Consider the following 27,848-nt stretch of genomic DNA (forward strand, 5'->3'; position numbering starts at 1 on the left):
ATTAGTTGCTGAACTGTGTTGGGGTGAAGACTAGCTTGCTCAGATACTATCTACCCTTTTACTATACTTCCCTTTTACCCAAGTGAGTCTGTTCTTTCCTGAAGTACTTCCAAGCTATCCTTTCGTCTCTTTGGGGTTCTCTTGCTCCAGAATCTGTTCAGAGCTTGATTTAAAGTTGTTTCCAACGAAAACTGGGAAAAATTCAGGCAATTTTCTGGCTTTTTTTTGGCTACCTGGACTCATCCCAAACCAATTATTTTGAAAGACAATTAACATATTATTCCCACAGATTCATCCTAAGGAAAGAAGTATTTCTATATAAAACAACATGACAGAGTTTTAATGATTTGCGAAAGTAAAATAATTAAGAAATTAAGAAGAGCTTAAGGAGAAAAGACTATTAAAAATTAAATTTAAATACAAAATTGAGGGGTAGGGGAAATGGAGAGGGAGGGGAAGGAGTAACACAAAGCCAGAGGGGAGGAGATAATGGCTCAAAAGGGTGGGATCCCACTCAACCAACCAATTTAACTCCGGGAAAGAAAAGGGAGGGGCCAGAAACCTTTCCCGCGGTCTCCTCTTCGCTCCTCCCTTTGCCTGTAGCGGCGTCGGAACTAGGCCTGTAGTTTGTGCTCCGACCCTGCTTTCTCCGGTTTATAGTTGTTCTGCAAACATGGCCACTGCAGCTGTCTCTCCGCCTGTGAAGGTAAGTGAGAAACTGGGGACTATAGCCTAAACACCCGGAGAGAGGGAGAAGCTCAGTAGAGGATCTGGGATTGAGACCCCCAGGATTTAGCTATGCACCCCTTCTTTATCCTCCCGGCTTCTCTACTTCCAGGACCGAGGTGAACTGTCCTGGAGGGAGGAAAAACTAAATCTCTCTCACCTTTTGCACTGGTGGATCACGCCTGCCCCAGGAAACCGCCCTGTTTGTGAGCACCTCTGCAGCTGCCCACACCCGGGGCTGGACTCCGGGCCATGAGCTGGAGTCCGGAATGGGCCATTCCTTTTCACTGGTTTATTACCAGTTGTAATGAGCGTGGTCGAGGGTTTGGGTAGGCATGTTTGGAGGGGGAGGGTTTGTAGTTTTCAAAATATAGAGGATCAGGTGGTCTTAGAGGTCATCTAGACCTGCGCTCTCATTCTCCATATCAAAAAAATCCTTGGATAGAGTCCAGCAATATCAAACACAGTTCCTGCTGTACTGTCCCAAGTTAGAATTGCTTCCTTCCTCCTTTTCTCAGCTACTCTTTTCCTCCTCACGTGTGCACATGATAGATAGTCGCCATCATATTTACTTTTCAGTGAGGGGGAGTCCCAGCAGTGCAGTGTCCCACCCAAACTTTATGCTTTGGAGAGCCCAGTGCCTAGAGCTAGATGACCACTGAGATGTGACCGAGGTTACCATCCCCCCACCCCCCACCTTTAAAAAATCCTTTCCCATTAAAGACTGGGTTTTATCCAGGCCATTTACTGCTTGATAAAGTTTGATCCTGGATTTGTTTCAGGCAACCCTGAAAGTTAAGAGATTCTTTTACTAGTCACTTGTGTGCTGGGTTATTATGTAGTGGAAAGTTTTGGCTTCGAAGTAGATAGGGGAATGAAAATCTCTTCTTTTTCCTAGGGCTTTTAGACACTTTTTCCTCTGATGATTTCATTAGATACTGGAAAATTATAGTGCATATTTTGTTAAAGTAAAAAAAAAATATGATATGAGATTTTATTAGCCAAGAGTGTAATTAATGTCTTCCAACTGGAAATGACTTGTCAGCTCTGCAAATGTTCATCTTTTTCACAAGAATTTAAGTTTTTAAATTTCCTTTTTCACTTCAGCCACTTCATATATAGTGGTATTCCTTTTCTTTCATTTTATTGTGCTCTTTCCCTTATTCATATTCCCCTCCCACTATGTGCACATTTCTGTTGCAGTCAATCTTTTTTTCTTAGGATTTCAGGATCTGCTTCATAGTTTTGTCTTTTTTTTTTTTTTTTTTTTTTTTTAAGGCTGGGGTTAAGTGACTTGCCCAGGGTCACACAGCTAGGAAGTGTTCCAGATTTGAACTCAGGTCCTCCTGAATTCAGGGCTGGTGCTCTATCCACTGCACCACCTAGCTGCTCCCATAGTTTTGTCTTCACTAAAACACCTGTCCTTATTCTTAGGGGGGGCAGTGAAGACACTGATTTGATGAACTGGGAACCCATGTTTCCCTCAATTCTCATACTTGCATTGCAGGGATGACCATATCTATTCTATGTTTTTATCATCACCAATACTTGTTTTACTTCCATTATCCAAAGTTTTTATTTATTAATTTGTTTGTTTATTTGTTTATTTATTTATTTATTTTATGTTTATAATCTTCATATCCTTCCATTTCTCCCACTGCCTTAAATCTGTTTTTCTGGTCTAACTCTCTTCTGATCTTTCAGTCCCCTTCTCAGTCTTGACTATAATTTAACTAATTCAGATATAATCAGATTGTCCCCAAAATTCCAAAAGATTTAAGCTTTAGTTACCCCAGCCATGTAACTTAGTTTCCATTCTTACTGAATTCACACTGGAGAAAGACATAGTAAACATGGTGTTACTTATAACAAACATTTACTTCTCACTGATGTCTAAAATCAGCTAGGCCCTTACTAGAGCAATACTTTTATTGCTTTATTATCTTAAACATTTTTCCCATCCCTATTCTAATCTTTATTTTTTCAGCTTGGTAGATAAATCAATATAGTATATAGTGATAGATTCAAATCATACCTCTGTTTTTTACTATGTAACAGCAATCAAGTTGTTTTATCTTTCTTAGCCCCAATGTCCTTATAGTTTAAATCAAGGGAGAATGACAGTCATCTCAAATTTGTTGTGAAATTAAAAATGAGAGAATATTGCTTGAAATTACTTGAAATCACCAACCTTGAAAACACTATGTAAATGCTTCCCATACAACCTTTCTTTTAGCAGAGAACCTCCACTCCTATTTTATTGAAAACATGTCACAAGATCCTTATTTCACCTTATTCTCTCTTTCCTTCAGTTATTAATGAGGAGATAATCCTCTTTCTTAATTCTTACCCCTCTTCTCCCCCACATACATCCATACACATATATACCCAGTTTACCTCTATCTAGTGAGCAAACTTGGTTTCATTTTTTTTTTTTTGAGCTTAATGTTGTCAGCATCTAAATAGTGTTTATTCCACAGTAAATGCTTGCAAATGGTCAGATTCTCTCTTATCCATTGAATCCTTCCCTAGTATACACAAACAGCAAATGGGATCTTCTTCCTTGACCTCTAAAGCTATCTTGAATTATCTTAGAGCTTTCCTTTTCCCTGCCAAACTTCCCCCAAAAGCCATCTGCCTGCATGTCTTTACCGGTTCCATTTTTCAACCACTTAAAATCTGGCATCTGACCTTCATCACTTAATGTCCTCTCCAAGGCACCGGGGATAATTTTAATTACTCAATCTCATGACCTTTTCCCAGTTCTCAATCTCCTTGACTCCTCTTAAATTTTTAATCTTTTTAACTACCTTCCTCCTCCTAAATTCTTTTCTCCCTTGTTTTACATAGCAATGTGTTTTTCTATTTATCCTGTCAGGCTCTTCCTTCTCAGTTTTCTTTGCTAGATCTGTCCATATCCCACTGTATCCCATTCTCAACCATAGGTAAACTTGAAGACTATATCCTAGAATCTCTGTTCTATATTTCATCGTTATCTCATCATTTCTTATGATTTCATTTACTATCAATCTAGTGATTTCATCAACTCTCATGGATTTGCTTATTTATTTCTATGTTGATAATTTTCAAAATGTTATCAAATATGTCAGCCAGGTGGGAATTGGCTTTTAACCTGTGGATGACCAGAGCTCAACATAGGCTAGGAACAGGATTCAGGAATCAAACAGAAGTTTCATTTCAAAGTGAGGAAAATGGCTTGCAAGAAAGGACATGTGCTCCAGAGCTCCCTCTAGACTTGAGGCAGTGTAAGAAGATCTCAATTCTTAAACCTATGACTACATTGTGATCTGTAATCCTGATAATGAGTAGTAATAGCAACAATGTGACAAGGCAGGGTTTCATGACTAAAAACAATTCTAGGATTTTGCTATAGTTGAGATCATCCAGAAGGTGAGCACAAAGGAATATTTTTATACCAAATTCAAAGCACAGCCTGCTTGCTGGGCTGGGCCTTAGCTCTGGAAAACAGAATATCATATAGATAAATATTTTTGGAGGCAGTTGGGATTAAGTGGCTGGCCCTGGGTCACATAGCTAGTGTTAAGTCTCTGAGGCCAATTTGAATTCAGGTCTTACTGATTTTATCCACTGCACTATCTAGCTGCCCCATATCTTCTGATATGTTGACATTCTCTCCTCTTATCCCCAGGCTCACATCTCCAACTATATATTAGACATCTCAAACTGGATGCTAGTAGACATCTTAAATTTAACATGTTCAAAACAGAATCATTTTCTTCCTAAACCTATCTATCTTCCAACCCTCTCTATAGTGATGACATAATATACTCCTGGTCTCCTAGGGTCAAAATCATAACCATCCTTGACTCTTCATATCTCTTACCCTCCATATATAATCTGTTGCCAAGTCCTGTCGATTTCCCATTCTCAGTATTTCAAATATGCTTCCTTTCTCTTCTGCCACTACTACCACCCTATTGTAGACCTGTCTTTTAGTACCTACACAGTTATAATAGCCTGCTGGTGAGTCTGACTGTCACAAGTTTTATTCCCAATCCAGCCCCATGCCCCATGATTTTTTTGCTACTCCTTTCACAAGACAGTTTACTTCTTGACTGTTTTCCTTCGAGTTTAGAATCCTAATTTCTGCATCCACTTTCTTTTTTTTCTTATCCCAGTTAAAACCTTAGCTTCTAAGGGAAACCTTCCTAACTCTCTAATATACCTAGGTCTTTCCTTATTGATATATGGTCTCATCATATATATTGATGTATGGCCCATCATAAGTATTTAATAAATTCTTATTTCCTTCTTTCTAATATAGTTGAAATGCAAAGCAAATTGTATTGGAAACTATTTTTCCACATTATGGAAACTGGTTGCTACTATTCCAGGTAGTTCCTGGGATGAGCTGAGTAGCTGTAGTGTATAATTAACCATAAATAGTTAATTACTGGGATTTTCCCCCAGTCTCATAATTCATACTGGCCAGTTTCTTAAGCACATTAAAGTTAATTCTATTCTATTTTTTTTCCCAATTAGATGTAAAGGCAGTTTTTACCATTTAAAAATAATTTTTAGTTTTAAATTTTCTATGTTCCCCAAAAACCTCGTGAGTTCTTTGGATCTATCTTAGATCATTGTATTGCTGAGAAGAGCTAAGTCATTCTTTTTTTTTTTTTTTTTTTAATCACAGGGTTGCCGATACTGTGTACAATATTCATTTTACTTTGCATCAGTTCATGTAAACCTTTCCAGATTTTTCTGAAATGCACCTGCTCAGCATTTCTTATGGCACAATAGCATTCTTTTACATGTAAGAAACTTTTTTTGGTTATACATGTACATTCATTTTTTTATGTATTTCCTTATGTGTGAGAAAAATCAGAACTAAAGGCAAAAATCACAAGAGGAAAAAGAAGGAAAAAGAACTGAACATAGCATATGTTGATTTACATTAAATCTCCATAGTTCTCTCTGGATGCAGATGGTGTTCTCCAAAGTCTCCAAACTATGGCAAAGTCTGTCATAGTTGATCAAGGCACAATCTTGCTGTTGCTCTGTACAGTGTTTTCCTGTTTCTGCTTGTTTCATTCAACATCAGTTCATGTAAATCTTTTTAGGCCTTTCTAAAATCAGCCTTCATTAATTTTTATAGAACAATGATATTCCGTTACTTTTATATACTATAACTTAATCAGCCATTTCCCAGTTGATGGGAAATCTTCTAATCTAATAATGGGATCATCTTCTAATTCTTTGCCAGCACAAAAAGCTGCTGCAAACATTTTTTGCACATATGGATCTTTTCCCCTCTTTTATGATTTCTTTGGGATACAGACCAATAGAGACACTGCTACATCAAAGTATGTGCAGCTTTATAGCCTTTTCCAAATTGCTCTCTAGAATCATTTCACAACTCCACCAACAATCATAAATGTTCTAGTTTTCCCATATCCTCTCCAACATCTATCATTTTTTCCTATTATTTTAGCCAGTCGGGGAGGTATAAGTACCTCAGTTGTTTTAAGCTTCATTTGTCTAAATCAGTAGTGATTTAGAGCTTTTTTAATATGACACAGATGACTTTCTTCATCTAAAAATTGTTCCTATCAATTGAGGAATGACTTGTCTTTTTATAAATTTGACTCAGTTCTTTATCCAGAAGCATTGGTTATAAAATTTCCCCCCCAGCTTTCTATTTCCCTTCTAACCTTGTCTTCATTGGTTTTGTTTGTGCAAAATCTTTTTAATTTAATGTAATCAAAGTTATTCATTTTTGCATTTCATGTACATCCTCTCATGTCAAAATAAGGTCAATATGTACATGATTTAGGTGTAAAGGGTGATACAGTAAACAAATTATGAGAGCAAGTGACAGTTTACTATCAGATCTTTAGAGAAGGGAGGAATTTATGGCCAAAGAACTAGAGAATTTATGAAATGCAAAAATGAATACATGTATGTTTATGCCAAGTTTCTGACATGTTATTTCCCCTTTTCCCAGCAATTTGTATCAAATGATGAGTTTTTATCCCAGAAGCTGGAGTTCTGGGGTTTATCAAACATTAGATTATTATAGTATCATTTGCATCTAACCTATTCCATTGATCCACCACGCTTATTTCCTAGCCAGTACCACATAGTTTTGATAACTGCTGCTTTATAAAAGAGTTTTTTTATAAAAGAGTTTTTTTGATAACTGCTGCTTTATAAAAGAGTTTTAGGTCTGGTACTGCTAGGCCAACTTCCTTTGCATTTTTTTCCAATTGATATTCTTGACCTTTGTTCTTCCAGATGAATTTTGTTATTTTTTCTAGCTCCATTACATAATTTTTTGGCAGTTTGATTGGACTGCCACTGAACAAGTATACTGATTTAGATAGAATTGTCATTTATATTATGTTAACTCTACCTACCCATGAACAATTGATATTTCTTTAGTTGTTTAGGTCTGACTTTATTTGAATGAAAAGTGTTTTGTAATTGTGTTCATATAGTTCCTGGGTTTGTTTTAGAAGATACATACTCAAATATTTTATTTTGTCTACAGTTATTTTAAATGAAATTTCTCTTTGTGTTGGTTTATTTTATATGCTGCAACTTTGCAAAAGTTGTTAATTTTTTAAAGTAGGTTTTTGGATGATTCTCTAAGTATATCATATCATCTGCAAAGAGTGGTAGTTTTGTCTCCTCACTGGCTACTCTTAATTCCTTTAATTTTCTTTTCCAATTGTAAAAGCCAAAATTCTAGTACATTAGTGAATAACAGAAGTAAAAATGGGCATCTTTGTTTCACCACTGATTACTGGGAATGTCTCTAGGTTATAGCCATTAAAATAATACTTGCTGATGATTTTAGGTAAATGTTACTTTTTATTTTAAGGAAAACTGCATTTATTCCTGTGTCCTCTAGTTTTTTTTTTTTTTTTTTTTTTTTTTTTAAATAGAAATGGGTGCTGTATTTTGTCAAAAGCTTTGTTTGCATCCATTGAGATTATTATGATTTTTGTTAGTTTTGTGACAATAGTTTTCCTTATATTGAGCTAGCCCAGCATTCCTAGTATAAATCTCACTTATCTTGCTGATAAATTGTAATCTCCTGCATTAGGAAGATCTGTCTGTCCTTTTCTTTCTTTGTTTTGACTCTTCTTAGTTTAGATAGCACCATATTTGCATCATAAAAGGACTTTGGTAGGACTCCTTTTTTGCCTAGTTTTCCAAATAGTTTACACAGTATTGGAATTAATTTTCTTTAAGTTTTTGATAAAATTCACGTGTAAATCCATCTTATCCTTGATATTTGTTCTTAGGGAGTTCATTAATAGTTCAATTTTTTCCTAATCTAATCTAATCATCTGTTAATCTGGGCAATATATTTTATAAGTATTCATCAAATTCAGATTATCAGATTTATTGGCATACAGTTGGGCAAAGTAACTCCTAATTACTGCTTTAATTTCTTCTTCATTGGTGGTAATTTCACCCTATTCATATTTGATCTAGTTATTTGGTTTTCATTTCTTTTTCTAATCAAATTAAGCAAAGGTGTTTCGATTTTGTTGCTTTTTTTCATAAACTTTAGTTTTATTGATTAGATCAATAGTTTTCAATTTTATTCATCTTAGTTTTGATTTTCAAAATTTCTAAATAAATAGATTAGTTTAGGGAGTATTATCATCTTAATTATATTCACTCGGCCTATCCAAGAGCACTGAATGTCTTTCCAATTATTTAAATCTGACTTTATTTTTGTGGCAAGTGTTTTGTAATTTTGCTCATATAATTCCTGACTTTCCTTTGGTAGATATATTCCCAAATATTTTATACTATCGTCAATTATTTTGAATGAAATTTCTCTTTGTATCTCTTGCTCTTGGATTATGTTGGTAATGTATAAAAATGCTGAGGATTTATGTGGATTAATTTTGTATCCTGCAACTTTGCTAAAGTTCTGAATTATTTCTAATAGCTTTTTAGCAGAGTCTTTGGGGTTCTCTAAGTGTACCATCATGTCATCTGCAAAGAGTGATAGTTTGATTTCCTCATTTCCTACTCTAATTCCTTGAATCTCTTTCTCGGCTCTTATTGCCGAGGCTAGTGTTTCTAGTAGTGGGCAACCTTGTTTCACTCCTGATCTTACAGGGAAAGGTTCCAGTTTATCGCCAGTACATATGATGTTTACTGACGGTTTTAAATATATGCTCCTTATTATTTTAAGGAATAGTCATTTATTCCTATACTCTCAAGTGTTTTTAGTAGGAATGGGTGTTGGATTTTATCAAATGCTTTTTCTACGTCTATTGAGATGATCATATGGTTTTTATTAATTTGATTATTAATATGGTCAATTATACTAATAGTTTTCCTAATATTAAACCAGCCCTGCATTCCTGGTATTAATCCTACTTGATCATAGTATATTATCCTGGGGATGATTTTCTGAAGTCTTTTTGCTAATATCTTATTTAAGATTTTAGTATCAATATATATTAAGGAGTTTGGTCTATAGTTTTCTTTCTCAGTTTTCAATCTACCTGGTTTAGATATTAGTACCATGTCTGTGGCATAAAAGGAATTTGGTAGGACTCCTTCAATCCCTATTTTTTCAAATAGTTTATATAGCATTGGAGTTAGTTGTTCTTTAAATGTTTGGTAGAATTCACATGTAAATCCATCTGGACATAGGGATTTTTTCTTAAGGAGTTGGTTAATAGCTTGTTCTATTTCTTTTTCTGAAATGGGACTATTTAGACTACTTACTTCTTCCTCTGTTAATCTTGGCAAGCTATATTTTTGAAAGTATTCTTCCATTTCCTTTAAGTTATCGAATTTATTGGCATAGAGTTGAGCAAAGTAGCTCCTAACTATTGTTCTAATTTCCTCTTCATTAGTGGTGAGTTCTCCCTTTTCATTTTCAAGAATAACAATTTGCTTTTTCTCTTTCCTTTTTTTAATCATAGTTATTAAGGGTTTGTCTATTTTGTTGGCTTTTTCATAGAACCAACTCTTAGTTTTGTTAATTAATTCAATAGTTTTTTTACTTTCAATTTTATTAATCTCACCTTTTAATTTTTAGAATTTCAAGTTTTGTGTTTGTCTTGGGTTTTTAAATTTATTCCTTTTCTAGCAATTTTAGTTGTAAGCCCAATTCGTTGACCCTCTTTTTCTCTATTTTATGCAAGTAGGCCTCTAGAGATATAAAACTTCCCCTTATTACTGCTTTGGCTGTATCCCACACATTTTGGTATGATGTCTCATTATTGTCATTTTCTTGGGTGAAGTTATTAACCATGTCTATGATTTGCTGTTTTACCCAATCATTCTTTAGTATAAGATTATTTAGTTTCCAATTATTTTTTTGGTCTATTTTCCCCTTTTTATTAAATGTAATTTTAATTGCATTGTGGTCTGAAAAAGATGCATTTACTATTTCTGCCTTACTGCATTTGATTTTGAGGTTTTTATGCCCTAGTATATGATCAATTTTTGTATAGGTTCCATGAACTGCTGAGAAGAAAGTATACTCCTTTCTGTCTCCATTTAGCTTTCGCCAAAGATCTATCATATCAAACTTTTCTAGTATTCTATTTACCTCTTTGACTTCTTTCTTATTTATTTTGTGGTTTGATTTATCTAATTCTGAGAGTGCAAGGTTGAGATCTCCTACTATTATAGTTTCGCTGTCTATTTCTTCTTGCAGCTCTCTTAATTTCTCTTTTAAGAATTTAGATGCTGCACCACTTGGTGCATATATGTTTAATATTGATACTGCTTCATTATCTATGCTACCCTTTAGCAGGATATAATGCCCTTCCTTATCTCTTTTAATTAGATCAATTTTTGTTTTTGCTTGATCTGAGATGAGGATGGCTACCCCTGCTTTTTTGGCTTCACCTGAAGCATAGTAGATTCTGCTCTACCCTTTTACTTTTAGTTTGAATGTATCACCCTGTTTCAGGTGTGTTTCCTGTAAACAACATATAGTAGGATTCTGACTTTTAATCCAGTCTGCTAACTGCTTCCTCTTTATGAGGGTGTTTACCCCATTCACATTTATGATTAGAATGACTGATTCTATATTGCTTGCCATCTTGTTAACTTCTGCTTGTTTTTCTCCTTTCTTTCCCTCTTACCCCCCTACCCAGTATTAAACTTGTGAACACCACTTGCTTTTCACAGCCCTCCCTTTTTAGTATCCCTCCCCCACCTTAAAGTTCCTCTTCCTATTTTACCCCTTTTTCTGTACTCCCTTCCCCTTAGCTTACTCCTTCCCTCTCACTTTTCAATGAAGTGGAAGAAGTTTCACCATAAATCGAATATGTCTATTGATACACACTATGTTCATCTCCCTCCTTTCTTTCTCTCAGGTATAATAGGTTACCTTTGCCTCTTCATGAGATGTAGTACTACCACTTTACCCTTTTTTATGATATAATTTCCTTTCCACTTCTAGTTTCTAGGTCAAATTATACATGTGTTCTTTACATATCTTTATGGCAGAAATATAGTTCTCAGGATTTCTTTTTACCTTTTTAGAAATCTCTTGAGTTCTGTATTTGAAGATCAAACATTTTGTGTAGATCTTTTTTTTCATCAAGAATAGATGGAATTCATTTATTTCGTTAAATGTCCATCTTCTTCCCTGGAAAATGATGCTCATTTTTGCTGGATAAGTTATTCTTGGCTGCATACCAAGTTCCTTAGCCTTTCAGAATATGTTCCAGGCCCTTCCTTCTTTTAATGTGGACGCTGCTAGATCCTGTGTTATCCTTTTTGTGGCTCCTCCGAATCTGAATTTTTTTTTTCTAGCAGCTTCCAGTATTTTTTCCTTCGTCTGATGGTTCTTGAATTTGGCCAATATATTTCTTGGCATTTTGATCACCTCCTTTCAGCAGGTGATCGATGAAGTTTTTCCATGTCTATTTTACTCTCTGTTTCCAAAACGTCTGGGCAGTTCTCTTTGATAATTTCCTGGAAAATAGTGTCCAGGCTCTTTTTTTCCTCACATTTTTCAGGGAGCAGGTAATAGCCCCACCTGGCCTCTCCAGCCAACAGTTTGATTTCCCTGGCTGGCAATTTTCCTTTTGTGCTGGGACTGGAGCCTGCCCCACTGGTCTCCTGACCAAGGGGCTCAGTCATAGTTGCTGATCTGCTGTGATTAAGATCTCACTGGCTTTCACTGACCTTTCTTGAAGTTCTAATCTATCTTGAGCTGGAGTTGTTCAGCTTCCTGGCTTCACTCCTCCATCTTCTCTCCATCCCTTGTGCTAACCAGTATTCTATTACATCATTAACCACAACTAGTTGAGCCATTCCCCAATTGATTGGCATTTTTTTAGTTTTCAATTCTTTGCCACCACAAACTTCAACCTTTTTTTTGTTGTTGTTGCCAAAAGTATCAAACTTACTTGGCTTCTGTTGTGACATTTACATTTAGATACTTTAAAATACTTTTATTATAACATTGTAACAGTTTGGAAAAGGAATAATGTTCATAGATTTCATTTAACTATCATAGTAGATCAGCTGCAAATCTTTCCTTTAATACAGTGGTCCTCAAACTTTTTTAAATAGGGGGCCAGTTCATTGTCCTTCAGACTGTTGGAAGGCCAGACTATAGTAAAAACAAAAACTATGAACAAATTCCCATGCACGCTGCATATATCTTATTTTGAAGTGAAGAAACAAAAATGAGAACAAATACAATATTTTAAATGAAGTAAAGTTAAATCAACAAACTTACCAGTATTTCAATGGGAACTATGGGCCTGCTTTTGGCTAATGAGATGGTCAATGTCTGGTTCCATATTTGTCACTGCTAGTTGAAACAAGTGATGCAAGTGTGCATCTGTTAGTCCTGATCTGGGGTTGGAGATTTCAAATGTTTCATTCTAGAAAAGTCTGTTCACAGACATAAGTGCTGCCAAAGATGGTTGCCATTTTAAGTGCATGGTTCCTGAGATGAGGATATGTCTCAGAGGGGAGAGATGCATAGAAATTATGAAGTCTGCTGGACTTGAATGCGTCTTTCAGAGAGTCACAATTCTGTAGTTCATGCAGTTCCATTTGGTAAATTGTATCTACATTTTCAATGTCAATAGAAAATAGGTTACGGAAAAGCTGTATGTCCTGTTCATAGAGATGAAGCTCTTTAAATCTAAATTGGAACTCCTTTTTGCAATTATTCTAATGAATTCACACATGTTTTGTTTGGGAATGCAATCAGTGGTTCTTCTGCTAACAGATTTTGAATTGTTGGGAGATGGCAGAAGTTTTCCTCCTTCACTTGTTTGATGAGGAGGCCTAATTTTACTTCAAATGCTTTGACTTGTGATTGCATATCACAGATGAGCTTCCCCTTTTCTTTGAAGTTGCATATTGAAATTGTTGAGTAGCTCTGTTACATCTGTCAGAAAGGCAAGGTGCCATTTCCATTCTGCATCATTGAGCTCTGGTACTGCTTTGTTTTTTGAAAGCAGAAAAGTTGTAATCTGTGGAAGCAAGTCATAGTAATTCATTTCAAAACTCTCCCTCGACTTCTGTGTGATATAGAACACCTTCATACCCAGCATTTAGCTCAGACAGAAATTCCTGAAATTGATTTATTGCATTAGCTCTAATGAAGTTAACACAAGATACCACAGTTTTCATAACAGATTCCCACTTCAGCGATTTACTACACAGCACTTGTTGGTGGATGAGGCAGTGTATGGCTATTGGATGAGAATGGCTATGTTTGTCCATCTCTTGGTTAATGCAAGCAATTACTCCTTTCTTAGACCTCACCATGCTAGGGGCACCATCAGTTGTCACGCTGGCTAGTTTAGCCCAGTCCAGCTCCAAACCATTCATAGTTTGGCAAACCTTTTCATAGATATCCTCTCCTGTAGTTGTTCCTTTGATGCTTTGCAGCAAGCTCTTCTATGACTTCAAAATAATCATTTGTCCCACGAATAAAAACTAGAAGTTGTGCAGAATCACAAACATCATTGCTTTCGTCGAGTGCCAAGGAAAAATATGAAACTTTTGTGGAGTTTTGCAAATGCTTATGCAGATTGTCTCCCATTTCTTCAATCCTCTGTGTAATTGTAGGTCCTAAAAGACTTACTATACTAAATAAATCAGCCTTTTCTGGACACATCTCTTTGGCAACAGAAAGAAGACATTCTTTAACAAATTCTTCCTCCATGGATGGTCTGCCAGTGCATGATATTAGCTTGGCAACTTGAAAACTTGCTTGCAGTGATGAAATATTTAGCTGCTTCTGCTTCACAAAAATATTTTGCTGAGCTGTCAATGTGTTTTTCAGTTTTAATATTTTATCTTTTCTCACTTCTCCAACCAATTATATTTATCTTTATGTTGAGTTTCATAGTGTCGACGCAAATTATATTCTTTGAACACAGATACCATATTCTGGCATATCAGACATACAGCTCTTTCTTTGTACTGCATGAAAAAGTAATCATAAGTCCACTGTTCTTTGAATATCCTACACTCCAAGTCAATTTTTCTTTTTCTTGACATCATTATTTCTAAGGCATTCCAAATTGCTATTAGTAAAATACCAATATACAGCACTACAAAATCAATATACCAGCAATAAATTTGCCCACACAGAGACATACAGATTGCAATGCCCAACTTCCTCCCAGCTGCCTCTGTGCTGTGATCCCTCCATTTCCTGCACTCTCTCCCACTTCAGACCTTCACTGCACACAAGTCACAGCTCAGGTGGCCCTCCCAAATGCCCTGGCTTCCTCTGAATCCTGGAATCAATTCTCATGATCCAGCACTGCATGATCATACATGCTGCACTTGTAATTTATCATAATCACAGGCAAGACTGTGTGTGTATATAACTGCAGAATGAACTTCAGTGACAAATCGTACATGGGCTTCTGGGGAAGGTCATCATGTGACTTGAAGCTGCACAGATGTATGGGGACCTTAAGAATCTGGAGGGGGATGAAGCAGTACACCAGCTCTGCACCCTCTCATACTCAGGATAAGTGGGGGGGCACTAAGGTCAGATCCCCAGTGATTATAAGGTGATGACATATGTTAGCAATATTCCATCTCTTTATGAAACTGCAGAATATACACCCATTGATAAAACTGATGACCACAACAGCCAGACATGAGGTCACTATGGATACAGTGCCATGGCCTGGTACTAGGAGCCTCACTCTGGGCGACAATAGCAGTCAGTACCGCAACATGCACTAGAGAGGAAGCCGTTACATTGTCATTACAACATAATGACAATGATAGAGTCAAGCTGGGACTTATAGTACTAACTGTTACTATACCCATACACCAGAGACAGCACATATATTCCCCCTGCAGCAACCGTGACATGTGCAGCATTCACTGTACATCCTTGCGCCTGTCTTTTGTGGTGGCTTCTGTTACTTTACAAGGCCTAGGGGTGTCAGTTCTCCATCTTCTGCATCTCTCTCCCTTCCCCACACCTTACACCCCCTTGGTATTGCCTCACACTGTGTCTCTGCCACCTCAGCCCAGTGCCAGAAGTCCGTGTTTAGGTTGAACGTCACTTCCGGTCTGATTTTGCCATAACCTGGAGGGCCACATACATCCTCAGCGGGCTGCATCTGGCTCTGAGGCGGTAGTTTGAGGACCCCTGCTCTAATATATTATGTCTGATACATGTTCTCCAACTCCAAGCAAGACTCTTAACCTCTCAGTCCTCTAGGAACCTTTCTAAGGCTAAGTTTCAGAGAAGCTTACATACTTTTTTTTTTTTTTTTTTTTTTTGCTGAGGCAATTGGGATTAAGTGACTTTCCCAGGGTCACACAGCCAGGAAAGTGTTACGTGTCTGAGATCAGATTTGAACTTAGGTCCTCTTGACTTTAGGGCTGGTGCTCTATCCACTCTGCCACCTAGTTTACTTGTTGGAACATTCCCTAAATTAATGAAATTGTAGGTCTAATTCTTATCTATACACTCATTTGACTGCAGCTTCTGATGAACAAATAGGACAATGGACCTTCTTTATATTAAAATGATGTTACTGACATTGACAGGAATGGATTGGGTTTAATATGATTTCATTTTAATAACCTGTTGGGGTACAGTTAAAATGATTTTTCTCTGGGGAAGAGATTTCTTTTTCTTTTTTAATGGTATTTTATTTTCCCAAATACATGTAAAGATAGTTTTCAGTAATCATTTTTGTAAGACTTTGTGCTCCAAATTTTTTCTCCCTTTCTGCAGAGACCTTGCCTCTCCTTCCCCAAGAGGAAGACATTTCTTATATTGATTTTTGCTTGACATGATTTTTGAGTTGATTAGCTAACAACTATTTAGTAAGTGTCTTTGTGGCTTGCACTTTACCCTGGTCTACACTAATTCCATTCATCAGTATTTAGCTGGTTATTTCAGTTTTTAGAAAAGATCTAGAAATCAAATCTTCATCTTAAAAGTGTTTACAATTTGGTTGGGAAGAGATAAGACACACTTCTGTAAAGTAAACATCTTAACATTTGCCTATTTTAATTTCCCTCTTTTCCTCAGAAGTACAGCTTCACTTATCAGAATCCTAAATGAATAAGATTTTCCCTTCACCTCCATCCTGCCCTTTGGATATTAAGGGTCAATGAAATTAAAAGAAATTAGCATAAGTTTTTTCACATCAGTTGTCTTGGAATCTCAAAATAATAATAAATCTTTTTTTAAAAGAGATTTTTATGAGAAATGGTTACTAAATAGTCAACAAGCTTTAGTTAAGGACATATTCTTTGTGCAAAAGTTTTGGAATGGGCACCAGGTCCAGAGAGACAGTGTAGTAGAGAAGTTTTGAATCATGAAGATCCCAGTAGGAAGCCTTCTCCCTCACATTGTCACACCAGTTCTCATTGTGACTATTGGCATATTAGCAATCTTTCAAAGACTTAATCTCTGCCTAATGGGGGATAGCTGTCACTCATAGTAGTGTTGTAAGACTTAATTGGGAACATATCTAAATTGTGTGGCAATCATAAAAATGATATAGAAATGGCATTTATTATGGTTAGAGTTAGAGTCAAGTGACTGATTTTGACTTTTTTTTTATGACTGGGAAAAAATCACTTTCTCTGCCTTCATTTCTAAAACGAAGGGGTTCGACTAACATTCTTTCTAGCTCTAATAGTCTATAATTCTACAAAGAAGCCCGCATCAAAGCTTCTATCTTAAGGCAAATAAGACATGAACTCAAAACAATCATTCCATTGCAGCAAAATAAAGAAAAAAATATCAAGATAACCTGGGGGTGTGGGGGAGGGAAATAAGTATTTTAAGGCACAGAGCTAAATTTATATAATGAAGTATGGTCAAAAATAGTCTGGGAGGAAAGAAAATGCCGAAAAGATCTGCATAAATTACAAAAGGGCTTTAAAGTACATGAATACATTATGTATATTACACTTAGATGATTCCTTAAATTATAATAATGAAAGTAAGAAAATATGCTTTTTTCCCTCAAAAACAAAAAAGTTTAGAAAATAAAATAAAAAATGTTACATGTTTGGGGGAGGGGGAGAATCCAAGTGATAAAACAGTCAAGATTTAAGAGGGTTACAAAGTGCTATCTCTATTCTACTAGGAGATGAGATTCATGAGGGCAGAAACTTTTTTTTGTTTTATGTCACTACCACCTGGGATTGTACTTTGCATGTTATGTTTTGCATCAACTTGGATAAATGACTTTAGCACAAATAAAATAAATAAATAAATGACATTTAGTCTTTCTTAAGGAAAGACTAAGCAAAACAATAAACACAAACAAAGAGAGCATTGTATAGCTCTATATGTCATGGGTTTGGATTTCATTTTCTACTAATATTTCTTTGCCTTTGAAAATGTCTTGATAACTTGGGCTTTTTTTGTGGTACAATTTTGGAAACAAGTAAAATTTTTTAAGTGTATAATTTAAATTTTACTTGTTTCCAAAATTGTACCACAAGGTGGCACTAACATGCAAGAAACAACTGTCAGCCTTGAACAGCACCACTTCTGAAATTTCTCTCATTAGAACAGTATTCTGGTAATCTAATAAAGCCACACAGAGATTTAGCTTGTTTTAAAATGAGATCAGTCTGATTAATTTTAATTTTCCATGATGCAGTAGTTAAATTGGGTTAAATTAAAATTAAGTTGAGTTAAATTAAAACTGGTGGAATTTATGACTTCAGTCATAGATAATACTTTCAGATGTGGAAGGAAACCTAGAAGTCTAGTCTAGACTTTCTTAAACCTGGAGTTTAGGAAATGAGAGACAGTGAGAACACAATATTTCACTAAGTAGGTTTCCTTTGTAATCATAGTTATTTTGTTTTATACATTTGAAAACTATATTCTATGTTTCACCAGACTGCCAGAGGGGACGTCCCCTTAACACAAAAAAGGTTAAAAACTTCATGTGAAGTCCGAGTTAGCTTCCTGTTGACTTCAGGATCTGCAGAAGTCCTTGGGGGAGAAGTAAAGGAGATGGACAAAACTGCCACAAGCTCTCTATCTACCCATCCCTTCTCCTCTGTTCTCCAAAGTGACTCTGGCTTGTCTTACTCCACCCCCTAATTTCAGCGCTTTACTATTTCAAACCTAGTCTAACCCCATTTTATTAATGAAAATTAAGTCCAGAGAAGTTAAGGAAGTTGCCTTAATTCACATAATTTACTAGGAAAAGACCAAACAGATAGCTTCTAAAATTAGCTCATTCCTTTCATCATTATTTTTGCTATGAAAGATTGGTACTGAGAGTTCTTTTCTCCCCCTAGAAATACTCACTTTTGAAGTTAATTTCACAAAATTCTGGTGATCCTCTCTCTATTTTATATGTGCTGTTAAAATGTTTTTAACAAAGGAAAGTTTCCAGAATTATTAGATCATTCTAAACCATGCTATGGGTGCTAAAAATGAAATGCAAAAGACATTTGATCATTTATCTTTTAATTATCTTTAAATTCTTTTAATTTTTGTGCTTAACCCAATTTTATTTGCCTTTTAAAGCGCTTCTCAAATTCCATTATGGCAAACTTAACTCAAGTTATTTCTGCTCCCTCTGATCTCATTTTCTAGCACTTGCTTTTAGTCCTGGTGGGTTATAGCAGGACTAAAGTGTCTGGTGGGTGTTGTTTAATTGTATTTTCTGTGTTGATCTCTCCATGAGGATCATTTTCTTTTATATCCTATTCTGAAAGATTATAAAATAATACTTTGAGGAAATTTGAAGGTAAAGATTTAGTTTAATGGATTTTAAAGTCAAGTATCAAAAATATTTTGGGTAAAAATTGTAAACTGAGGGGAAAATTTGTGAAGAAGATTGAATTGGGATACCTAGTTTGTAATTCTTACCTTGCTATCAGCTGTATGATTTTGGACAAGTCACCTGCTTAGGAAGTTTTCTAGTGAAAAATTAAGGCAATGAATTTTGTCTTTTTAACTTGGATTATAAATATGTGGGGGGGGGCGGGACAACTGACTGAGAAGCTATTAGCAATCATTGCTAATATATCTGCTTTCTCATTTTTATCTAAAAAATAAAATAAAAAGATGGGCATAGTAGAAATAGACTTGGACTTGGATTGGGAAGACCAGATGCTACTTGCAGCACCCATTGACCATATGATCAGTGAACCTGATCAAATCCCAGTTTTCTCTTTTGTAAAGAATAGCATCAGTATTACTTCTGAAAATGCTTTCCAGACTTGAAAGGACTTTATAAATGTGAGTTGTTGTTAATATTACTATAAAAATTTTTAAGATTTATATATTCATCAAGGTCATCCTGGATAAAAAGCCCAAGAAAAGAACACAAAGCATATTGCCTTCCTATTGTCCACACAGCTGCTTGACCTGAGAAGTAGAGAGAAAATAAGATAATATTGTTTGTTTAAATTTCAAGAAAGCATCTTACTGAGGTGTCTCAGCAAAGTTATTATATACATATCATATACCATGATATGTTTCTGTAGTGATCATTTTATTCATGATCTGATTAATAATAACATTAAGATTTATGACTTTAAAAGATTGATGAAGCATGCCTCCTGCCTCTTGACAGATTAGTTTGACAGATTAGAGATGCCGAATATGATTTTTAGACATGGTCATGTGTTGTGTTGCCTTCCTATTCTATACTTATTTGTCATAGGGTCAAGGAGCTTATGTGGAGGACTTTAATGGGTAGAAATAGAGATACAATTTTACATACTTAACATATTTACATATTTAACACATATTGGATTGCTTGCAATCTAGGGGAGGGTGTGGGGGGAAGAAGGGGAAAATCTGAAACACAAGGCTAGGCAAGGGTCAATGTTGTCAAATTATCCATGCATATATTTTTTAAAATAAAAAACTTAAATAAAGAAAGAAATGGAGATACACACCAAAAAGAAATAATAAAGAAATAAATAAAAATAATAAAATGAGAGAAGGAAACAATAAATTTTGGAAGGCGACTCAAACAGGTCATTTTTAAAAAATTGAATAGACAATGAGCAGAACCAGAAGATCACTATACACTTCAACAACAATACTATATGAGGATGTATTCTGATGGAAGTGGAAATCTTCAACATAAAGAAGATACAACTCACTTCCAGTTGATCAGTGATGGACAGAAATAACTACACCCAGAGAAGGAACACTGGGAAGTGAATGTAAATTGTTAGCACCACTGTCTATCTACCCAGGTTACTTATACCTTCGGAAGCTAATAATTAATGTGCAACAAGAAAATGGTATTTACACACATATATTGTATCTAGGTTATATTGTAACACATGTAAAATGTATAGGATTACCTGTCATCGGGGGGAGGAAGGGGGTTATTTGGAAAATATGAATTAAAAAAAAAATTGAATAGACATTCACAGCCTTATATTCAATACTTTTTTTCTTTGTATGTTGAATGTAATCTAATGATAAAAAGTGGGGCAGCTAGGTGACGCAGTGGATAGAGCACCAGCCTTGAATTCAGGAGGATCTAAGTTCAAATCTGGTCTCAGACACTTAACACTTCCTAGCTGTGTGACCCTTAAACCCCAGTGATACTTAACCCCAGCCTCAAAAAAAAAAAAAAAAAAAAAATTTGACATTAAGTGCATTTTTTAAATAGGGAAATGTGTGTTTATCTAAAGTGTTCACTAGTTAAGTGCCAAAAAGAAGCAGAGCCTATCACTGGTTCTCCAACACCTATTCAGAGATAATAGGATGATGATTTCATTGAGTTTTTTCGCATTTAGATTTACCCATTTTGATAAGTTAAACTATTTATTTAAACTTTAGCAACAAATTCTGAATTAGCTGCTTCATTCTATACTGGGACTTTTTTTTTTTTTCCCAGCAGTCACTTTAAAAAAAGAAAAGCTAATGTCTTGCTAAAAGTTTCAATCCTTCCAATCCATTTGAACTTTAGTGGTTGTTAGAAGATGGTAATATACTCACAAGTTTAAAGGAAGGATATGAGCCATGTCTTATTACAGTTGGCACAATTACTATGTGCCAACAATTGTGCTAAGTATTGGAAATATATATAAGCAAAAAAGAAAACCTGTTTTTGCCTTCAAAGAGTTTATATTCTAACAAGAGACCACATACACACACACTGAAAACCAGCTAGGTTTTCAGGAGCTGAAAACCAGTAGGATGAAGAAAGTCAGGAAATGACAAATTGGAGGCCCTAGGATGAACTATGTTAGAAGAGAAATTTTCTGTGTGCTTTGGAAGCCATGTGGACAGCTACATATTCCAGAATGAGGAGATTCCTAGCACTGAGGGAAGTCCTAGATTGCAGAGATGTGGCTTTGGAGTCTAGAAGTCATTAAGAAGGGAAATAAGATTCATATAGTTTTTTTCTTAAAGTAGAGGCCCTGGTAGGAGCTTGACAATGAAAGAAAATAGGAAAAGAAATAGGAATAAGAAAATAGAAGGATAAAAAAAAAAAATCACTGAATAATTCTTATTTTAAAATAGTGCTATTAGGGCAAACCACATGATTTTTCTCTTTTTCTTCCCTTAGATCGGGATTATTGGTGGAACTGGTCTGGATGATCCTGAAATTTTGGAGGGAAGAACTGAAAAATATGTTGACACACCATATGGCAAGGTTGATATTGTAAATCAAATACTGCTTACTTTTTTCTCTGAATGTTTTGATATTTTTTAAAGTGAAATTCAAATTTCCTTATAGAACCTCAACCACATTGATCTGTTTTTAAATGCAGATCATGCCAATAAATTGGTATATTTTTTAAAATGGAAAAAATGTATATGCCTAATAAAAATAATAATTAAAGGACACATCAAATTTTATACAAACTAGATTTGAAGAGAATGTATGGCAAAAACCCTTGGATTTAAAAAAAAAAAAAAACCTTTTCATATGTCTAGGTATAGTTTCCATCAGATTTTCAATAATAATGGGGGAAATGTATTATTTTGGCAAAGTTAAGATAAGGCATATAGGCATTATTAGAATACACAATTTATTTTGAAGGGAGAGTGCACAATATGCTGAGATAGGAAGTGGCAAATAATTCTTAAAGAGACCCATCTCACTTAACTAAAAGTAAAACTGAATTATTGACTCATTTTGCATATGTAAAATAATTTGTACATAGCATTAGATTTAGGACTCAAAAGGACTTCCAGGAGCCATCCAGTCCCTATCCTCCCATATCATTTCTTTTTTTAGACAATTAGCAAAAAATAGTCACAACTTTTACTTTTTAAGATTTATTGTCACTATTCCATACTTTTTCCTCTTATCTTTCTTACTCAATATAAGGGAGAACTCATTCTGAGCATATTTTGATGATCTTTAAAAGTCAAAGTTTGAGTAGGTTTGAAGGATCTTTTCCCCCCTACTAAAAACTTCTTACTTGGGCGAAATATTCTGTATCTAACTTGGGTGACTTAGAACATGAGACTAAAAAGGACTGAGATTATTAGGCTGATTTCTCCAGTAGTTGTCTCACTTAATACAGAAGTATATGTATGCCTTACAAGACTGAATATATTTTCAGTTCTAGTCAATTGCAAGAGAATTTAAACCATTGACCACAAAGAAGTTCAATGAGAACATAAATAGTCCCATTACCTCTCCTACCTAGTAAGCTAGATCACCTGTTTGTTCACCTGACAAGGTAGCATTTTCATGTGTGAAGGCAGGAATATTTATTTTCATGGGGTGTATCTTCTTGGGATGAATTAAAGTTTTCTTTAAATGATGATCATTTAATTTCTTACCAGTGCTTGTGTGTTTTTCTTTCCACATAATGAGCAGCCATCAGATGCCTTGATTTTGGGGAAGATAAAAAATGTTGACTGTGTCCTGCTTGCAAGGTAAACAATCACAAATTTAGGGGCAGTAGGTGGTGTAGTGGATAGAATACCAGCTCTGAAGTCAGGAGAACCTGAGTTCCAACTTGGTCTCAGACACTTAACACTTCCTCGCTTTGTGACCTTCCTTGCCTTGTGACACTTAATCCCATTGCCTTAGCAAAACAGCAACAACAAAAAACAAAATCAGAAAACCTACAAGAACAACAAAAGAGAATCACAGATTTAAAGCTAGAAAGGACTTTAGAGACCACCACAAAATCCAACCATCCACCTTTTACAGATTACCTAAAGAGGTTAATTGATGTGTCCAAAGCAAAAGACCAGATTGAACCCAGATTCTGTGACTCCAAATCTAGTCAAATCCTTTTCATTGTGCCACCAGTTATAACTTTCTTTTATTTTAAGTAGGATTTGACTTTTTTTTTTTTTTAATCTTATTTGGCAAGGAGGGTAGTAATGATCTGGCCTTTAAAATTTTATTAGTGTTTTCTTTAAAAACTTCAGCTAAATTTCAAATTAAAATTGCTTGTTAGTTAATCTCTAAATGTCACCCAAAATCTTTTGTAGAATGGCAAAAATTATATGTGACAAAGCTGGTGAAACCTCAGTCCTATTTGTTCACTGCCTTAAAATTAAAGACTGTCAAAATAAAGGCACTTATTTCTGGGATAGTAGAATAAGTTTTGTTTATATTGAAAAGATCACTAAAGGAAGTCAGAATTAAATAGCTTCTCAGATTTCAGTGAAAAGAGCTGATTATTTATTATTTGGATTTTTTTTTTTTTTGCTACAGAATGGTCAGTTTTGAACGAAAGTATTTTTTGATATTTGATCAGTGAATCAATGTTCTCTTTTTGGTAAATTCTGTTGGTGATTGTTGAAGGTTAAAGTCATGAATAGATGATTTTATTTCTCCTCCTGTTTTATTATATTATCCCTAATTTGGCTCCCCTGAAGCCTTATTAATATTTTGTCTTCAAAACTAAAACAGAGCTGTCCTTTTTTATAGAATATGAATATCACAGCTAAGGGATTTATATTCAGCATCTGAGTTATTTGTTGTGCCCAAGTCCTTTATTGTTACCCATCTATTGTATATTTTCTTTTTTTGTTTTTGTTTTATTTTGATGAGGCAAAATAAGTGACTTGCTCAGGGGCACATATCTAGAAAGTGTAAAGTGTTGGGGGCCAGATTTGAACTCAGGTCCTCCTGACTTCAAGGCTGGTGCTCTCACTGTGGCACCTAGCTGCCCCCATTGTATGCTTTCATTAGGTTGTCTCTTTTATTAGAATTTTTTTCCCTTTCATTTTCAAATGTGTTTAAATTATATAACTGTAAAAATTATATATGTGTGTGTATGTATATATAATATAGATAGATATATACAATATCCTTTTAGGTATGGCATCCCTAAGCCCCAAGATATGAAAAGGATAACTGTTATTGATAATATTTGTCTGGAATATCTATGTTTTTTTAAAATCTTTACCTCTGGGGACAGTTAGGTAGTGAATGGAAACACCATTGGCCCTGGAGCCAAGAAGACCTGAGTTCAAATTCTGCTTCAAGACACTAACTGTGTGATCCTGGGCAAGTTACTTAACCACAATTGCCATCCAAAGCAAAAAACTTTTTCCCTTTTCTGGCTGTAACCATCATTCTGCGATTTGAGGTTTAAAGTGTTTAATAATTCAGAATAATGGACATTTTACTTTGATAATTTAAAAAGGGGACAGCTAGGTGTCCCAGTAGATAGATCACTGGCCTTGGATTCAAGAGGATTTGAATTCAAACATAACCTCAGACACTTAACTGTCTGACCCTGGGCAAGTCAAGTCAACTTCAATTGATTCTCCCACCAACATACCTTTACCAAAAAGAAAAGGTCTTGTGTTTTCTTCTTTTGTCTTTTTTCCTGTAGACATGGAAGGCAGCATACCATCATGCCTTCAAATATCAACTTCCAAGCAAACATTTGGGCCTTAAAGGAAGAGGGCTGCACTCACGTTATAGTGACTACTGCTTGTGGCTCTTTAAGAGAAGAAATTCAACCCGGAGATATTGTCATAATTGACCAGTTTATTGACAGGTAAAGAATCATTATTTGTTATTGTTGTTTCAAACTTTATGTAAGATCATGTATCTTTAGATGGTATATGAAAAAATGCCTTTCCTCTCCTGGATAGGTATAACCTATTTAAAATGTAGAGGTGGAGCAGGAATATTTTAGGTTGCAGAAAAAAAAAATCATAATTCAAATGCTATTGTTCCTCTAAAGATCACTTACTACCTCAATCCCTGGAAGTAGGCAAAGTCCTGAGTCTCTACTGGATTCTCAAAAAGGATAGGGAGGAATTGGAGGACAAAATTCTTTTTGTACAAAAGAATTCCCAAAACACTTTGGAGTATTAAATTAACCTCAATTCTAGAATGGGCATAGATCATGAATTTTTTTTATTTTTATTTTTAGCTATAAATAATTGCCATCCTACATTCCAAACTCTTTTATCCTCTAGTAAATTTGACAGGGCTTTTGCTAGTCTGATCTCTATTTAATGACTTTTTAACAGATAGTGTAGAGAGAGAAGAATAGGGTATTATTAAAGTGGCATGAAGTGCCTGGAAAGAAAAGAACAAGAATTTGGACCACTTTTTGAGATTCCTTTTCATTTCCTTCCTTCCTCTCTTCTTTTTTCCTTTTCTCTCTTTTCTATTTCCCTCTCTATATTTCCTTCTTTTCCTACTTCCTTTTTCCTTTTTTTCTTCTTTTTTTTTTAAATTACAGTTTCAAAATGACCATTTTCATTGTTATAATCTTAAAAGTTAGCCTAGCTAATTCCTTTTTCGCTGATTTTTTTTGTTTGTTTGTAAGACCAAAAGTATAAAAAGTTTTCTGGAACAGTCTGTAGCTTCTCAAAACCATCTGTTTTGTATTTATTTACTTAGTGCCTGACACATTTTAGAGGGCTTAATTGATGGTTAATTGATTAACTGTTGAAAAGTTTGCAGATAATCAGAAATCTTTTATTTTTAACCCAGCCTTCTTTTAATCCATGCTGTCATCAAATTTGAAATGAGAAAATGTGAAGGTTCCTCCACGAATCCATTTCAGAGCCAGAAAACCTAGATTCAAATCCTGACTGTGACAATCACATATTATGACTTGGAACAAGTTTTCCGTTTTCCCAATATTGCTATCAGTCCTTATTATCAGCTTCCTTAACTTTTGCAGTTCAGTAGCTTCCTTATAGGTGGGTTTTCTCCCCTCTAATCTGTTCTTTATTATGTTGCTGCTGGAAAACTTTTTTTTACCTCTCTATCTTACCATGTTATTGTTTAAAAAAAAAAAAAAAAAAAAAAAAAAGAGCTTTTCAGGTTAAAATTGATCATACCGCTCCAGTCTTCTGTTCAATAAATTCTTTATAATTTCTAAGGTAAAAAATAAAATGCTGTGTTTGCAGCTTCCTAAGAAATGAGATTAGACCAGGACATAACACCTTTTTGAAAAGAGTAGTAATCAATGAATGAATCCCTTAATCCCATTGAAGAATGTAGAAACTGCAACCTGATTCAAGAGAGGCATCTATATCTCGGAAAAGACAAGAAAAGAGATCTCAAAACAAAGTGATGAAATTGGACTTAGGAAGATTTGGGTTCAAATTCTGCCTCAGAAGACTAATTCTATGATGATGGACAATAAACTTGTCTCACTTTTTTTAAGTTTTTAAGTCTCACTTTAAACATTTATTATTTAAGTTTTTAAGTCTCACTTTAAACATTTTATTTTAAATTTATGAAATAAAATAAGCCTCTCCATAACATGGTAAATTTTTTAAAAAGATGAAACTGCAAATTTATTTGTATATAACTTGCTATTTCTTTTAAATATACAATCCTGAATGATTTAAATGACTAATAACTAATGTTTCCTTTAAGGAGTTTTTGTGGAGATTGCAGTATTTTTCTCTCTGATAATTCCTTATTGTTATATCGTTTCTTTCTCGTTTTTCAATAGATACATTCTTAGTGATGTTTTGTTCATTACTTCTGTGAAGGAGTGAGGGAGGTGGAAAGAAAAAAAATGGGAGTTCTGGGAAAGAAAAAAATTGTTTCCAGAATTTTCCCTTTTAAAAATGTTCTAAGCCCAGTGGAGTTAGTAAATGTGTTTTATAGGGGTTTTCCCTAACAATTTCAGGCCTTTACTAACAAGTGCCAGAGTATTTTTGTGTACAAGTTTAACCACTGTTATGAATTTTCATAAGTAGGGAGTATTTAGAAGCACGGTTTTTCTTTCACTTTCTTATTAAAGTGTTTTGTTTTCAAAGTTTGACTCAACTTTGAAAGATTTACATCTCCAGAATGATTATCAACATTTATTAAGTATCTATTACATGCCAAAATACAGTACTAGGGCAAAAACAGTAATAATAAATAATATAATTAATAATAAAATCATGTTACTGAATCCATGTCCAAGGTTTTCCACCCTCAGTTTATGATAGTAGTTTTCCTGATATTGAACCAGACCTGTAAGTGGGTTTAAATCCCACTTGGTCATAGTGGATTATTCCACTGATATATTGCTGTAATCTCTTTGCTAATGTTTTATTTAAAATTTTCACATCAATATTCATTAGGGAGATTGGTCTGTACTTTTCTTTCTCTGTTTTGGCCCTTCTTGGTTTAAGTATCAGTACCATATTTGCGTCATAGAAGGAATTTGTTTATTAAGTTATTAAGTATTCTTTATCTATTTTTCCAAATAGTTTACATAGTATTGGA

At 34.8% G+C, this 27,848-nt stretch overlaps 1 protein-coding gene across 2 annotated transcripts in view; it reads left to right on the plus strand.

The window, feature by feature from the left end:
* Positions 1–547: 547 nt before the first annotated feature.
* Positions 548–27,848, plus strand: part of MTAP (methylthioadenosine phosphorylase) — a 62,527-nt gene continuing 35,226 nt past the window's right edge. The window contains exons 1-4 of one of the 2 annotated variants that reach the window (XM_074280738.1): positions 548–706; positions 21,741–21,836; positions 23,007–23,065; positions 24,988–25,155. In XM_074280738.1, the coding sequence (XP_074136839.1) occupies positions 674–706; positions 21,741–21,836; positions 23,007–23,065; positions 24,988–25,155 (356 nt within the window). In that variant the 5' untranslated portion in view covers positions 548–673. The remainder of the gene's footprint in view (positions 707–21,740; positions 21,837–23,006; positions 23,066–24,987; positions 25,156–27,848) is intronic. The other variant, XM_074280737.1, reaches the window with a different exon arrangement.

This window comes from Sminthopsis crassicaudata, chromosome 1, assembly GCF_048593235.1.
Source record: "Sminthopsis crassicaudata isolate SCR6 chromosome 1, ASM4859323v1, whole genome shotgun sequence".
Classification (NCBI taxonomy): Eukaryota; Metazoa; Chordata; class Mammalia; order Dasyuromorphia; family Dasyuridae; genus Sminthopsis; species Sminthopsis crassicaudata.